The sequence below is a fragment of the Rhopalosiphum padi genome, chromosome 2 (assembly GCF_020882245.1).
Source record: "Rhopalosiphum padi isolate XX-2018 chromosome 2, ASM2088224v1, whole genome shotgun sequence".
Lineage (NCBI taxonomy): Eukaryota > Metazoa > Arthropoda > Insecta > Hemiptera > Aphididae > Rhopalosiphum > Rhopalosiphum padi.
Genome location: NC_083598.1, coordinates 54,247,159 through 54,265,057, shown reverse-complemented (window position 1 = coordinate 54,265,057; position 17,899 = coordinate 54,247,159). Strand labels below are relative to the sequence as shown.

Here is a 17,899-nt window from a genome sequence, read left to right as displayed (position 1 = left end):
CTTTTATTTAGTTTCACAGCATTTTTTTTATAAGCCCATTTTATGAAAATACCATTTAAAAAAATATAAAATCTACAAATATAGTTTATCTACATCTTGAATTATTATTTGCATGTAAAACTTTTTTATGTACTCTTGTAGAAACTGGGTATTTTAGGAATGACGCGGCGTCTAAGTGATAGGACTAGGTGCATACATTTTGCACTAAAAACATATGATTAAATTAAAATAAATAAACACTACATATCTCTATAAACTGAATCTTTTGTTTGCATGCCATGCCACTGGACAATGATCAACATTTGTCTTATAGGTACACATAAATTATACTTTACATATTATACATACTTACTTTTTGTTTTATGCATAATAAATTATACTTAAGATTAATGTTTTTGAACACACAGTTTTATAAATAAAGTTTCATTAAAAGCAAAACTTTTATAGGAAGAATGTTGATGTTAAAATTTGGTTGTACCAAGAACAATAAGGATGATAAAAATTACCAAATAGTCAATATTAGAATCGTCTAAGTATTCACTAAATTAAATAATATTGTTGAGGTAAAACAATTTTCTAGTCATTATTAATAACCATATTGTGTAGAAGTTAAATATTGTTTAACCATTTAGTATAATATGGTAAAAGTTGAATAAGGATACATTGTGGGTACCTTAAGTATTTTAAATCACATACTCTTAAAATTAATTTTATAATAATGAAGATTTGGTTGTGAAATAGGCATAAACCAAACATAATATTCTATTATGATTAAAAAAATGTAAAATATTATGGTTTATTTAACATGAAATGAGTGATGGTATTTAATTCTTAATGTAATATAATCAATTTATTTCAGAATCGGTAAATTGGTATCACATAGTTAACCCTACCATTTACTCTCAATTGTATGTTCGACAAATATCAATAATAACAATTGTAAATTATTGTTAAATAAATAACAGTCTAAATTATTATATTAATAAAAAAATATGTACAATAGGAAAAGTTTGATAAATTAATGCACCTAGTACATAATGAATGAAATGTACAAAAGGAAAAATACATTTAATACATAGAACTTAGGTAAGTATACATAATTATTATCATTCTGAACATGATTTATAGTTAGAACTTAGAACATTATTTATTTATAGAACTACTCTTTGGATTTATCTGGTTCACAAATTATGTAAGAAACAAACAGATCTTGTGCGTACAAAAAGTAGTGTATAGATAGATAAATATAAAATATATGTTTTAATATTAAAATTATTTATTTTAACTAAAAAAACTATGTAAAACTAATAATGGGTTAATATTTAAATGTTGTCATAATTATTATAAAACAATTAAAGAACTTGTTTAAAGTAAAATCCCTTTCAAATTATCAAGCTAAGGTAAATATATGTAATGTTAAAATCATAAATCAATAAATAAGATAATGAGTTTATATCTATACACTCTTTTTTTGTTACATTATTACTTTCCTAAATTAATTAAAATAAATAATGTGACAAAATACTGGACCTGACAGACGTTCATTATTTATCTTATATAATAATTTCAATGAAGGTTAATATTAGTGGTGCCAAAGTAATACTTAGTTAGAAACCAATCCTCAATGTAATATCTGCAAATATTTTATTTTATAGTTGATAAATGTCTGAACAAAACGTACCTCCACCCACATTACTTGACTTTCAAATAATAAATTTAAAATTAAAACAACTCAAATAACGTGTTTCATGTAACACTTTGTGTCTTAGTTGAATTTTTTAAATTCTGATATAACTATAACTAAAATAAATAATAGACATTTTATAAATGTAACATACATATTAATTTAATAAATGCAATTGCTTCATTATAAGTTTTGACAGTATACTGCCTATAACTTGTTTTTAACTTATTAAGTCAGACTTTATAGTTATAAATAAAATACCTTTTTTCTTATTACTATTAAATTAATTTGGTATAAATATCAGTGTCTATTGAACTAAAATTGTAGACTTATTAATCATAATATTTTAGGAATTGTAAATATAAAGATGATGTACCTTTACATTGCAAAAATATACAAATAACTCTGATGAACGTCAAAAGGCCAAAATAAAAGTAATACTTAATAAAAAATACTTTATAAATCTATAATGGGTCTTAATAGTAATTTTACATAAAATAAGTATAATCATTTTCTTATTACTGTATACAGAGAACAATATGTTTAATTATTTCCAAAGTTTAATTTTGTGACTTAATTTATCTATAATAATAAATATTTTTCTATTCAATTTTAGATTAAGAATTGGAGGCAACAAATTTATATTAATTTTCATTGTCAATATCTATCAGTCTTAAGTTCTAGATTAATTATTACAAAATTGCTTATCTTCCTTTTTTTTTTTTTACATAGAATTAATAATAACGCTGAGATCTGATAGAAAACTGCATTAGTAGTTGGGTCCTAAAATCTAAAATAGGGAGTAGTTAGTAACAAATTTTATATTGAAAAAAAATATATAATATGTAATTATAATGCAATTTTTTTTTATACCACAAATAATTTAAGCAAATTTTTACAAATGGAATATAATTGACCAAGAAAAAATAGTTTTTGTGGTTCATTTAAATTAAACCCATAAATTAAAATTACCAAAAAAAAATAAATTAATTAATAATAAATACAAATTTTAACTAAAATAACTTGCATATTGTTAAACCTTAAATATGTATGTTTCTAAGCAACACAGACTTTAATTCACCAATTAAATAAATTAAATATAATACTTAATCTGAAGAAAAATAAATTTATGTATAGAAAATTATGGCATAATTAATAACTATATTACAAAAATATGATATAAGAAACTTTATGCAATACTGTACAAAAAACTAACTATGTTGTTTCATGTTCTGATATTAATCTTAATGAAATAAATAACTAAAATATTTTGTTGTTACTATTAAACAAAAAAACAATACAATGTAATTAGTCAAATTTAAAACGTTGAGGTAGATAATAATGTATTATACAAGCCTGAAATACGAAGAATCAAATATCACTTCTAATATAATTATCCCAGGTAACATAATAAACCCAAATGTGTTGTAAAAAAATATAATTTTGTTTTAAATTTTTTTTATGTTATATTTCATGTAATAGTTAATGTAAAGAAATTAGAGTAAATATTTTTTTTTATATAACTTAAACATTCTTAGGGAAATTACTAGGAAATGTAATTGTTCTGGATACACTTAATCATTAGTAAATGAAAAGGTATTTTATATCAATAAGTTCATAAATTTAATTCTTTTGTTTATCAAAACAAAATTTACTTTTCACAAATTGCTAATATTTTTCTTTACCCTATTCTTTATAATAAATATTTGGATATCAAACAAATTAAATATGGACATGAAGCATCATAAATAAAATACTAGGATTATGACGAAAAATGGCGCCAAATTAATCTAAACCTTTTTTATTTATATATTATTGTGTATCATTAGATACATCACCAATATAGGTGAATACACGTTTAGATACTAAGATTTTCATAATATATTTATTTTAAGATAGTACTAAAGGGTGTAGTATTTTATGTAAGAAAAAATTAGACTATATTAGTACTTAGTAAGTACCTGTATTTAAATTAATATAAAAAATCTGACAGCTATGATTAAAAAAAAATAACTTCAGAATGATAAATAAAGAATACCAAATACCTAACAATTGGAACATAATTTTGGCCTTTGAGACCCAGAAACAAAATTATAAAAAGTTTGTAAAAAATCAACATAACAAAAAAAAGAAAATGTTTGTGGTCACTTTTGGTAAAGATGACAACTATTTAAATAACAAAAACACTTGCCATAATATATTTAAGTCGTCCTTCCTTCATCTCCTTCACCCATAAACGAATTTTCAGATTTTAATTTTTCTAAAGTTTTAATTTGTTGCTGTAAAAATAACACCCTAAAAACCAAATTAAATAATAAATATAAAGAATCAATTTATTTAAATGCAGGTTTTTAAAAAAATTTTGAAATTTACTTGTGTTCTAATAAAGATGCTTGCACTTCAGTCAAACGAACAATAGACCTTGCATATTTGAGTTCCGCAGATACCCGTGAACAGTGTACACTTCCTAATATATGGGCTTCTTCATTTAACTTTTGTGCCTTAAATGAAATATTCAGCTATTAAAACATTGAATTTGTTTTGATATTGAATAAATGTATTTAATAATATTACCTGTTTTGCTAAAATATCGCCTGGCCAGGTTTTAACGTGTGATGTTAAATCATCCCGTACTAAGTTTGACACTACTGGGGACGATGTTGTTCCAAGCTGTCTGTAACTCATTACATTGTTGACTTGGGCAACTTGTTCTGCATGGCTTGTTACAGGACTCCCTATTATTAACATTAATTTAATTTAATTGTTTAGTTTTGTTAAAATATTACTTTATGAGCATTATAGTTAAAATTGTTAAAAATGTCTTATATAAAGAATTACCCTGTATAAAACACACTATTGATTAATCAAAAGTCAAACAAATATAACAATATAAGTAAAAATAAAATAAAGCAATAATAATAATAATATGGTAGTAAAGGTAATAAATAATATTGGTCTTATATTAGTGATATGCGGCTCTAGTACTTTGCCATCTCCATGGTAGTGATTTTAAGTCTGCTAATTCGCATCAGGTAGGGTGGTTGGTAGATGTAATATTATTTTAGTTATTCATTTATTCATGAGTTCTTTCTTATCAATTATTCTTCGTTTTTTCAGATTCTCCCGGGTCTATCAAACCATTCATTTATTATTGCCCCAGAGATAATGTTTCCTTAATTTGCTGTCTTTCTCCCATAATTTTAATCTTACTGGTTAGATATGGTTCTCTACTTTTTAATACATTTAAAGAAGTTCTTTCTTGATTTTCGATGAAAAAATTCATAATGTATTATGAATATAATTATATCTAATCTTACCATTTAGTGCCTTTCATCAGAGAACTGTTTGGTCAGTTCAATTACATTAGTAAATTATCTAATTATAAGTGGGATGCCACTATTTTTGTTAAACGTTACAATACTTTTATACTAAGTCCGCTATGATTTATAAACACATTTAGTAAGTAATCTATTTGTTTGAAGTGTATTGACCTACCCAATATCGGGTATATAAATTAAGCCATACCAAGAAACATAGAGCTAATGCAGAAATTTTAATTGTTTTTGGGATGAATTCTCTCTCAATATTGAAATAACTAGTTTACACAAGTTCTGATTCATACTTTTTAAGATAAAAGTGTTTATCGTAGGTGAGAGATCTATCAAGGATAATATATAGATATTTGAAATGGGGCGTATGTTCTATCTTTACTTTTTATGTGATATGCAGTTTAATAATCGCTTGTTTGTTTTTTTTTAGTTTAATTGGATTAGCTTGTAATATGTTATGATTTTAAACAAACTTTTGAATAGTAATTATAATAATTTAAAATTATTTTCTCGAATCGTTAAATCATTCATAAATCATAGCTGCAAATTTAATGTCTAGTAACAGGGATTCCCAATCTTTTTTTACTTGAAAGCACAATTGATCAATTTAAAATTTTTTATGGCACACTTAAATAAATAAATAATTTCATAATAATATATAATATACTGTTTTTATTAAATGATACAAATTTTAGTTACTTAATGACTGCTTGTAATATCTGTATCGGGTGTATCGGATGTATGATAATAGCTATGTCATTGTAGGTGGACATTTTATTTATTTTCAATAATAATTTTGATTATTATATGTAACACACATGTCATATGGCCACGGTTTGTCGCGTAGACCATATCAACTGTGTTTGATAATCGCTAATTCAAAATTGCTACTGGGAACTTTTAGTGAGCCCAGCTATAATTATTATTAAATGCTACTCATATCACTGTTATATTTTTATACTCATTTAAAAATTGTATACAAGTAACAAATAAATACTATTGGAAGATTTTGGGACATGTTAGTTCTTTACTGGATTCTCCAATATATTATATGGGACTTTCATCATATTTTGGATAGTTTGTAGGTGAACCTGATTTCATTAAAGAGTTCTGGATTCTAATATTTTTAATTTGCTCTTGAATTATATCGTCCAATTCAACAGCTTATTTTTTTAAGCACTTTTATTACCTTATTTAATTACTCTAGACCAAATTATTTTTTAAATACTTACTTTACTTTCTTTTAGTATATAGTCATCTTAGATACTATTAAAAATTAAATGAAATAATTACCTTTAACTTCTTGGGTATTATTAGTTTCTGTGTTTGCAGGAGTGGGTGGACTTCGTTCAGTAATATTGTTGGATGTTGATGAATCAACTAAATTCTGAGTTATATTAGATAATGGCGGTGTTGTTGATCCAACATCAACATTTGTTCTTTCACATGGTTCACTATTGACTTCAGCTCCTTTTACCTAAATAAATTTGGTTAGTAAAAATATATTTTAAATTATTTATTTAAAAAGGAAATGTATGCAAAAATAATACTTGTGATTGAGGAGTAGAAGAACTGTGCCTTTGTGCAGGTACATTTGATAGTTGAAAGGACTTTTCTGAAGTAGGAGTGCTGTCGCCACTACATAATTCCATGTCTTGAGTTTGCGATGAATCGCCTAATATTATAATTAATGTACTTTGATTATATATCACAAAGGCATTTTGTCAAAAATATTTTAATGGCAACAAAAAGGTACATTAATTGTATTATTCATTTTTTACTTACAGGAATTTATTATTGTTGGTCCATCCTGTTCAAGCCTATCTACATTACACTCAGACACATGATGAGATTGCGAGACATTTATTGGAAGATTATTACTTCTCATTTGATTCCAATAAGCATCTTTTTGATGGTGAGTTGGTCTACTTGTACAATTAACTTGTTGTTGAGATGACTGCTGTGAAACTTTGTTCACATGATTGTTCATTGATGATGATCTCATCATAGAGTTATTGGAATGTTTGTCTATAAAAAAATATGTTAAAATTTAATATAATTTTAATATTGTTAGTATAAGTTTCAAATATAATTACAAACCATGGTGGTATTGTGTTCGAGAAGGTTGAGATGCTGGATAAGCTTCTAACCATTCTCTTGGCTGATCCCATTGTGATACTTCAGTTTTACAATTATAATAGTATTTTTTGCCTGAAGAACTTGTATGTTCAGACCAATCACCAACTTTAGTGACAGTTGAACTTCCGCCAGACCTGGATTCGCGGTTATTACTACTACTGCTGCTACTCTATACATACATAAATATAAAACTAAAACAAACTATATATACAATTAAATTAATCTAAGAATGAGATATGTAAAATTGATATAAGAAATCATCCTGAGAATTTTTGTGATAAAAAATTATGCCATAATCAAAAATAAGGGATACACATACATAAATATATTTTGATTTTGTATAATTGTTATATTATGATTTACTTTTATAAATAATAACATACAACAATGACATTGATTGTCAATTAAATACACATAAAAGAAACAATAAATAGCAGATGATAAATTATAATTATTCAAAAGTAAACAATACTTTTATTGTAAAATATTGATGCAAATATTTTTCTGCAATTTGTTTGCAAGCAGTCAATATTTAATATACAATATAAAAATACTAATGAAAGTTAAAAAATTCTATACAATTAGAATCCCACAAAAGTTGTCTAAAATACACTGGTTGTGGACATGAAATTAATAGTTTAGTTCTTTGAAGGAACTATCAAAAATTTTCTTAACACAATTATTTATTTAATGTAAAAAAATATTTTCAAATTTACTTATTGTATCTACAATATATATAATAAATAAGGATGAAATAATATTTACCTGACAAGAGCTATGAACAACTTTTCGTTGACCAGATTCTCTAGAATCTCTAGAATCCCTAGAATTTGACCATTTCACAGAATGTACAACCATTTTCTATAAAATAAAATAACATTGTTACAAATAAAAAATGAAACATGTAATAAACACAATTATTTACTTCCGGACTAATCCGATCGTGGTTTGTTCTATATTCATCTCTACTTCGTCTATCTTTTGGTGACCTACTATAATCTGAAAAATAAATATATTTTATTCATTTCATACAGTCAAGTTATGTTCCCAATAAACTATAAATTATATAAGGTATAATAATTATCAAAGTGTTATAATAATAATAATTACTAAGAGAAATAATTTATTATTGAAATATAATTAGTGTTTATCTCCAGCAAGTTCAACACTATTTAGAATTTAAATTTACACTCAATATTTTATGTTAAATTTAATAAATAAAAATTTATCTTCTTAGTATGTGATGAATGTTTTGGTTATTTAATATATATATAATATACCATTAGTTAGTATTTAATTTTAGTATCATTACATGAGTAATTTAAAATTTGAAAATTAATTAACAAAAACACAATAGTCTACTTAGACAAACTGAAAAATTTGATAATTTATAATATTCATTAAATTATCTTATTCAAAGCTGTATTTTCAAAAAATTCAAAGAAATTAAGCTTTTATAACTAAGGATAATATGTGGACTATTTTCTTCAGTAAGTATCTCAAATTTAACAACAAAAGATGAGTTATAAAAAAAAAATTAATAATAGCAAAATGTTTATTTTTATATGGATATAAATTATTAACTTAGTCTACCCAAAAGGTCAATTTATAGTTAATATGATATAAAGTGTTAGAATCTGTTAATCTATATTTATTTCTATAAGAAAAAAAATTAAAATTAGAAACCATTAAATTAATTAATTTTCCAAACATATTATTTATAAAATACTAAAACTTGTAAATATTTTTTATTCAGTTTCAAGTAAAAAAAAACTAAATATTAGTTGTTTGCAAACATACTGAATCATTTAAATTATATTTAAAGGTAATGTTTTCATAGAGAACTTGATGCGTCACAGTGGAACAAGAACAAAAGTTTTACTCTAAGTGTTAAACATCAACCAAATTTTACTGGCATTAGTAATTAAGATTATCAATTAGAACAACTGGATCGTCATAATTACAAGGGTCCAAAATCATTCACAACAAATGTTTTTTTACATTTTGTAAGTTATTTTTTTAAAATTGAACTAAAACATTTACCAGAATATTTATCACTATTCCTAGATTTATAGTCTCGAGAATCTCTCTCCTTATCTCTGTGACTTTTTTGAGAATGATATGAACTTTTGCTTGAATATGATCGATCTCGTGATGGACTTCCTCGACCAGGACTTGGATATGAGGTACCATTTCCCCTAACACTGCCATACTTTTGATCACTGCTAGAATTTTTTGAAACTAAGTATTTGGAATTCTGAAAAATAAATTTATATTTTAAGAAAATAATGTCACGTATAATAAACTTTAACTTATTAATGAAATTTTAATAATAAACAATATACATAGAACAGAGGTGCATTAGCTGAAGCCTAGTTTATACAAGACAAGTACTTGGTTATAAAACTCAGTACTTATATTGACCAAGTCAGCATTTACAGGCATTCTATTTATTGGATAGTTGTTACCCCTCTTTCGTAACCAACGTAGGTTGATTATCTACTTAGCCAAAAGGTAGTTCTATTTAAACTGTGTTTCAATGATTGTTAGGCAAGACATAGGTTGGTATACCTATGAACCTAATAAATTTAAATATAAAACAAATACTAACAAATATATAGATCGCTTGTATAGTAATCACCCAAAATATATTTAATATGTGATAAAGGAATTTTTCAAGATAAAAAGGTTTCCATTTCACTTCATTAATTTATACCATACATTTCAAAAATATAATTATATACCTGGTATCAATAATATGCTTTAATATGTCAGACATTGTTTAAAAATTATTGAAAAAGATTAAAAGATTTATATATACATTTAAAAGAAATTACTAAAAATGTAAGAATGAAAGTACTTAAAATGGTTTTTAATTCAAAAAAAGAAAGTAGTATCAAGCAAAAATATGACATTAATTAAGTTAAAAAGAAATACCATAAGGTAACAATATGATTGTAAAAATTATGTAATTGATTATAGAATTAAAAAGATAATTAGATACTGTGTGTTTACAATAAAGCATACGTATATTACAAATAAAACCATTAATAATACAATTGTATACATTTTTATAGTCATTTCTGAGGTGGAAGCGGGATCAAGAACAAGATTAGTTTTTGGTTTTATTTTTTTAATTATTTTAAACTGGAATCTAAAATTTACTATAATTGAATTTATTCTCAGTCAAAATATTAGTTATCTAAAGGATAAATATTTATAAATAATGTTAAGTTTCTGATACATAATATTTATTTAAGATCTTTAGATTCTATGAATCAGATAATAATATTAAATATTTAACAGTAGGATAAAATTAATGACAGAACACTAATTATTTGGAGTGATGAGAATATTGAGAATAGATTTTAATGTACTTTAAATTTCATAGGAACCAATATCTTGAAGGACATAATTGTGTACCTATCGATAGAATAATTACAAGACCCAAAATATTTACCTGATACTGATGGGACGGGTTCTTGTCATAATACCTGGAGACAAAAAAGAAAACATTAATATTATTATCCATGTTTAAATAACTTGAAATTACGTTATTCGCGTAATTTGGTAAGTAGGCCTTACCCATCACTAATCCTTTGAAGTTTCCTCGCATGCATTACCATCAATGCCGATTATCTGTGGAAATTCACCGCCCGGCAATGGAATTATATTGTTAACGACAAATATAGGTGGACGTGTAAGTGGTTCTAGGGCTCAATCAAACGTAAAAAATCTTTAAACGTAACCGGACGCCATCAAATGAGACCAATAGTAAAATGTAATAAAATGGAGTGAAAAAGGAAAAAACATTTAGACGGGGTGAAGATGCTGTCAGGAGTGTGGAGGGGGCTTGTCATCCATCGGAAAGGTACGCATTGCCATTGGCCAGTTCAAATATCAGCTGGCGTTTATAAACAGTGCAAACATTAAAAAATTAAATAATAAGAAAATTTAACTATAATTAAATCAATTTAAAGTGTTGGATTAATGAAGGCACTATTTAAATAATATAGATACTATTTAATTCAAACTATTTTTGAAAGCAAAATCGAAATTTGACCAAAATTGTTTTATGTTTATTTTTGTTCAGTTTGCAGCAGTGGTATATTCATATAAATTTTGTTTATGCAAAATTTGTCCTTGAAATTAAAGGCACTAATTTGATTAAAAAAGTAAATAAATATTACCTAAATTTGCCATCAAGTATCAATGGATTTAGAAATATTATTAATTGTTATTTATTTATTTATTTATTGACCTACGACACTAAGTTAACTATCTACTGTAGTTTCTACAGATATACGAATACGAGTGTACTTTTATTATTAAAACGATGGTAGATGTACCCGTTCAAGATATGATCAAAAATACATTTACATGGCACAACAAGAATGGCTACAAATCAGGGAAAACGTAATTTTTTCTATGATATAATAATACAGTACTTGAATAATAAATTACCCTTGTTTTTATTTTACCAGGTATAATTTATTTAATTATTTTACAAGCATTGAAGATTCACACTCAAAATATCTTCATTATCAAATGACCAAACCTTTGTCTGTTCAAGTAAGATACATACTCGACTCATTTATTACTATTTATTTTGAATTGGAATATATATTATTAAAAAATAATTTTAAATGTTAATTAACATGCCTGTATTTAAATTTAATATTTTCAAAACTAATTCAAAATTTGTTTTGATGAAAATAAATGTATCTTTATAAATAATATTATGACAGTAACTACTGTAACCATTTGATTTTTTCTAATTACTACTTTAATTAACTTTATTTGTTATTTCAAGCGTAAACAAATATGTGTGGTCCAGAGTCCAAGTATATAAATAGAAAATTTCCATCAAGATTCATAGAATCAATCTTCTGTTCCTTAAAATATCATAATTTACTCTTGTTGCCTTCACTACTGACAATATCTAAGCTGACATTAATAACTTAATTATATTTTTAAGATTTAATATTATTCTATCAATATATTTTTATTAATTTATATTTTAAATTATTTTAGACTCAACATGACTCTCCATCTAAAAGTGATTCTCCTCAACCATTTTATCACATTCATCAGGTAATTAATTAATTAATTCAAATTCCAAAAAATTGTAGATAAATAAATAAAATATTTTTATTAATGTTGTCTGGTTTGTGTTATATTCAATGTGATTAAGTATGATATAAATATAATATTATTGTATTAGAATCGGATTGAACCTTTTTAATTATTATATTTTTGTGTGTTATTACATAAAAAATAAATGTATCATGTTCATAATAAACATATTTTTTATTGTAGGATTCGATTATTACACAGAAGTCAAGTCCAACACCAGTTAGATTTAGCCCACGTATGGGTTCTAATGCTATTAATTATGCACGTTCGAGTGCTACAAATCGGGTGTCAATCACACCTAATATGTCACCAATTAGCAGCTCTAATGTTGATCAGTCAATATCAAAAATTAGTGCAATGTTTCCCACTGCATCTGAATCCCATATTAAATCATTATTAAATAAGTAATATAATATTTTAATTATATTTTATTTCTTTAATATTTAATGAAAATTATTTTAGATATCATAACAGAGAAGCTGTGGTTATTAGTGCATTGCAAGTAGAAAAACATCCAATTGCTACACCTGGACCATATACACCACCATCAATTAGTCGTCATTATATGTTACAAGCTAATCCTTCACCCATGGCTAGTCCACTACCTAAACCAGCTCATTATTCTCCAAAAATGAAATTAAGGTAATTATTTTTACATATATTTAATTTTGAAGAGTAATATGTAAATTAATAGACCTTTACTAAAAAAAAAAAACAAATTGCAAGTATTCAAATAATAATGAATATTTAATTAATATTTATTAGAGGTGAGTTAAACTGTTCATAGTTTGAAAATCCGTCCTAGGTCAAATCATCCCACCTCTAATATTTATTTATTACTATTATATAAGTCTAAATATTTTAACTTAATTATTGGAAATTTTTATTAATTTTAAATTAACAATTTTCCTCTATTAGAAAATATTTAATATTGTTTGATTTAAAAATAAATCATTTGATGAAACTTATCTTAATAATTATGTATTATATGATATTATTATTATATACATATTACATATTATATATTATTATTTTATGATTGTGTAATTATTTTGTTATTTGACTGTAGATATTGAAAAATTGTAGAAATTGAAAATTACCTTAAAAGATTATCCCTTTAAATTATTTTCGGTTTTTAAAGAATGAAAATATTTTTGAACATATAAATATTATAGTTGATAACTATAGATACAAATGTTAAGTGTATAATATATACATAATTGTCTTTGTGAATGTTTGTGTGAGGCTTAAATTTAAAATGTTTTGCCTTTATTTTTTATTATTTTTTATTTATTTTTTTAGCATGAATTTTATTTTCGATGTTTCAGTATATGTAGTTAAATTGAATTGATAATTGTCTGATGTAATTAGACGATAGAAAATATTTTTTGTGGGCAAAATTTTACATTGATGGATTTATTTTATAGCATGAGTTGGTAAGTAGTATTTCTTTTTTATTTATTTATTCTATAATATTTATTAAATAAATCATATATTTTTATTTTTAATTCAAACGGGATTGTTTTATATTTCATATAGATATTTGAAAAGTGTATTTCCAGTTGTAGAAGAAACAGTACTTTTGGATACATTATGTAGTGCAGATAATAATGTTAATCAAGCAACTAAAACATTATTAACTATGGGATTTGATAAACGACATAATATTACAAAAAATGTGCCTAAACTACCTAGAGTTACATTAACAAACAGTGAAAATGATTATGAAGAGGACGATATGTTTTGGTCAAGAAGAAAAACCTGTGATGATTATAATAAAACTAAATCTACTTGTTCATCTTGGCCTGTTTCTTCGGTTGTATCAACACCAATCAAAAAAATAAATTCTGATGAACAGATAAAAAGTAAACAAATTAATAAAACTAAAAAATTATTATGTTATAATTAAATATTAATAATAATCTTAATTTTTACAGTAAAACAAAGATTACATGATAAATTTGATGATCAAGAAGAAAAAATTATAATTTTTGCCTTAGAAAGTACAGATTATAATGAATTATTAGCAGATCAAGTCCTTAAAAATCATTTAAATAATGAATTTAAAACAAAGGATGAAAATGATGGGTAATATTACTAAAATAAAATAGTTTTCAAATTGATAATAAAACAAATTGTACAAGTTTAATCCACTTTATTGCATTGTCCTATTCACTTTTAAATCAAACTAATTAAACATTTACTAAAAATTTAATATTATTTTAACTTATTTTTATAGTAAGCTCAAAAGGGAAAATTCTAGTAACAAAGCAACTGGTAACTGTATTGTAACAGACATAAGCAACTCAAAAACTGAATCAAGAAATTCTTTCTGGTAAGGAAACATTTGTGTTATAGATTAAAAATAGGGTTAATAAATAATTATTATTGAATTACAAAAGACCAAATTTTTACACATAATCAGTTTTTGTCAAAATCAATTTTTTTATTTTGCCTTAACTCAAAAACAATTCATTGTAAATACTTGAAATTTTCACCAAATATTTATATTAGCGTTATCTATTTACGATTGAATTTTCTAAATATTTTGACTTTTTTAAAGCTATTAATAAACAATTGAAATTTTTTTTTGAAATGCCAATAAAAACAATTTGGTTTTCCAAAAAATCATTAAAATTTAATACAAGGTTTTTTATAAGTTATACTTATCGTATTAAAAAAATTTTAATTGTTAGTCACAATTTTTATTTATAAGCATTTAAAGTTCAAATAAAATGAAAATATAATATATTTATATTTAATTTTTTTGTTTATTTTAAGTTCTATGGTTATGGGCACTTTTCATATTGTTAATCGATTAGTTACTATTATATTTAATTATTTAATTCTTCTAGTCGTCTTAATCATCTAGTTTGTAATTTCATTACAATTTTTTTTACAACCTTTACTGTTAATGAGTTGAGTAATTTTCTACTATACTTTTTTTTTCTCAAAATGGGATGACTATCAAAACGTTCACTTAAATATAAAGAAAATAAGAAACGATCCTGTGAAAACACAACTAAATTAGCATTTGTTTGGCTCCTAGGATAATAATATAGTACTTTTCTCTACACTAGCATAATCTGTGATACAAGTGTGATTTAAGGTATTATGGTAACTAGGTACATGCAATGCTTTTAGAAAAAATTGATTAACTTTGCCGTATGGAAATATACAACCCGCCCTAAATCATACTAAAAATTAACAGCTTGTTTCAAAAAAAAATATATTATAATTTAAATATAGGTAATATAATATCCAAGACTACCAACTCTGTTCAGAATAGTTTTTCGTATACAACGATACCTGTTATTACCTTCAAATTTAACACATCCATTATTGTGACTTGCTCTCCAACTCTACTATACTGCAAAGAAATACCCATTTGCCCACCCTTTTTTTTTAATGTTTCCTTTTTGTACATAAGTACATTATTAGATTTTTAGAGATGGCTTCTCATTAATGATAATTTATATATTTTTATTTGTTAATAATTAATTAATAATCATAATCATACTAGCTGATTTGTATTTTCTATAAAATAAATAACTACATAAAAGTAATAGAATAGAGTAGTTTAAAATAGAATATTTCTAAAATAAGGTTATAAACATCTATATAAAAGTTAAATAAAATATAAGAACAATTTATTATTTTTTAGATTCTGAACAGAGTGATGAATGTATTTTTATTATTAATCCAAAACATCTAATTATATTTTATTTTAATTTTTAATGTATATGTAAATCATTAAAAAATATTTTAATTGGGTTTAGTGAAATAAATTCTGAGAACCAGAAAACTGTGGCAAATGGTACACAAAAAAGTTTGGCAAAAGGTCCCAATAAAGATTTGTTGAGGTATATTTATTTAAGTAAACCATTAATATTCTTTTCTAATTAATATATTTTTCTTATAGCAAAAAAATTTCATCTAAGTGTGAGTCGCATGAGAAAAACAAAGTAAAACCTAAAGGTCCCAACAAATCGTTATTGAGTAAAATTCATTCTTTAGCAAAAGGACCAAATACTGAGTTGAAAAAAGGACCGTCCAAAGGATTAGCTAAAGGTAGTATTTTTCATCGGCTATTCAAGAAATAATTACTTTGTTATGTTCTATTTCGAATGAAGTAAATTATTTCTATACTTAAGATTCTTTTTGAATGTATAAAGGTAATTAAAATTTAAATGATATCTTATTTTGAATATAGTAATTTAATATTATGTTCAATTTTGTTACTTCAGTAGAAAATGTTTAGATTGTTTAAATTATATTTATTTATTTTTATTCTTTTTTTAAATTAAACATTTTTTTCAGTCAGAAATCATTCATAACGTGTATAAACCTTTTTTCTTAGAAAATAATGTCAATAATTATATACTGATAAATTAATATTAAAAAAATAAAAAATACTATAATAGTGATTATATTTAATTTAGAAATATGATGTTAAATTTATTATAAAAAATTAAACTATCAGTTTAGTTGTACAATGTTTTTGTATGATGTATTTTATACAGTACCCTTAACTTAAAATTGAATAAATAAATTAAACCAGTTAATGACCAATCTTGGCTCACATCCTCAAATTAAATTCTTTTGTAATCCCACATGCTTTTTTTTTTTTTGCAAATCATCAAACGTTACAAGATACAAATTTGCTTCACACTTTTAGACTTTCAAGTGTTTTTATATAAGCATATATTTTATAATTAAAAAAATAATCAAGTTTATTAAGTTCTTTGAGCTGATCAAATACCTACTACTATATTCTATAAAAAAAAAAAAGTTGATGACAATTTTAGTTTGCATATTTACAAATTTTTAGTGCTAAAAATGTACCTTTTTAGTGTTATAACTTCAGAATCCAGGCCTGCCGAGAATATCATTGATTTTTAAGTTATGCATACTATAAAAAGTCTAAAATACAGTAATTGATGAAATAAATTATAGCATTAATAAATGGTACAATATTTTCAAGACCAGAGTGTATGTCATATGATTCATTATGATGTAACGAAAAAGTTTGAGTTAAAATACAATGATTGTTGATAAGAACATAAGGTAGGGAAAGTTATAAATTTCCAAGGGAATGCTGTAACATAGAATGAATCTAGAACATAACCTAAAGCATTGAAAATTCGGGATTATATATTAGCAGTGTTGGGTAAGTTACTTTTACAAAGTAATTAAGTTACTAACTTTACTCGTTACTCGAATAAAATTCTAATGAAATTATTTTACTTTTCAAATAGAAAAGTAACTACGTTCATTTCTAGTAACAAATTTTTTTTTTTTAATTTCTTAGCAATTATCATTTTGCCAAGCAATAATGTAACTAGAAGTGTACCTACAGACTACAGTTAATCCATAAGAACATAACAATATTAATTATTTATAACTATTAAAAAATATGTATTAATATAGAACTTAATTAAATATGAACTTTTAAATTTCAAATGGCAATAAAAATTTATAATGATACAATAAATATAATGATTTATTATTTATCAATAAGTACTAAGTACTGACCAGAAAAATAATGTTATAATCTAATGTAAATTATAATTATAGCAATAACTAATAAGTATTTTAAAAATGGAGTTTT

At 23.9% G+C, this 17,899-nt stretch overlaps 2 protein-coding genes across 3 annotated transcripts; one reads left to right on the top strand and one right to left on the bottom strand.

Annotated features, from left to right (window-relative positions):
* Window positions 1–771: 771 nt before the first annotated feature.
* On the bottom strand, window positions 772–10,988 carry LOC132919243 (WW domain-containing adapter protein with coiled-coil). 2 transcript variants are annotated; one of them, XM_060980653.1, is made up of 13 exons: window positions 10,738–10,988; window positions 10,613–10,646; window positions 9,196–9,409; window positions 8,078–8,151; window positions 7,918–8,013; window positions 7,114–7,321; window positions 6,799–7,041; window positions 6,564–6,688; window positions 6,307–6,490; window positions 4,259–4,419; window positions 4,058–4,185; window positions 3,876–3,979; window positions 772–2,474 (listed from the first exon to the last, which is right to left on the bottom strand). In XM_060980653.1, the coding sequence occupies exons 1-12, from the start codon at window positions 10,776–10,778 to the stop codon at window positions 3,886–3,888; spliced, it is 1,602 nt and encodes a 533-aa protein (XP_060836636.1). In that variant the 5' UTR covers window positions 10,779–10,988; the 3' UTR covers window positions 772–2,474; window positions 3,876–3,885. The 2 variants fall into 2 exon arrangements, with proteins under 2 accessions (XP_060836636.1, XP_060836637.1); XM_060980654.1 differs by lacking the exon at window positions 772–2,474 and adding an exon at window positions 2,826–3,040.
* A 300-nt stretch (window positions 10,989–11,288) lies between these two features.
* LOC132919244 (uncharacterized) lies at window positions 11,289–16,853 on the top strand. Its single transcript, XM_060980655.1, has 10 exons — window positions 11,289–11,568; window positions 11,637–11,724; window positions 12,187–12,246; window positions 12,472–12,692; window positions 12,751–12,930; window positions 13,828–14,153; window positions 14,226–14,376; window positions 14,528–14,623; window positions 16,068–16,151; window positions 16,211–16,853. The coding sequence occupies exons 1-10, from the start codon at window positions 11,489–11,491 to the stop codon at window positions 16,389–16,391; spliced, it is 1,467 nt and encodes a 488-aa protein (XP_060836638.1). The 5' UTR covers window positions 11,289–11,488; the 3' UTR covers window positions 16,392–16,853.
* Window positions 16,854–17,899: the final 1,046 nt, after the last annotated feature.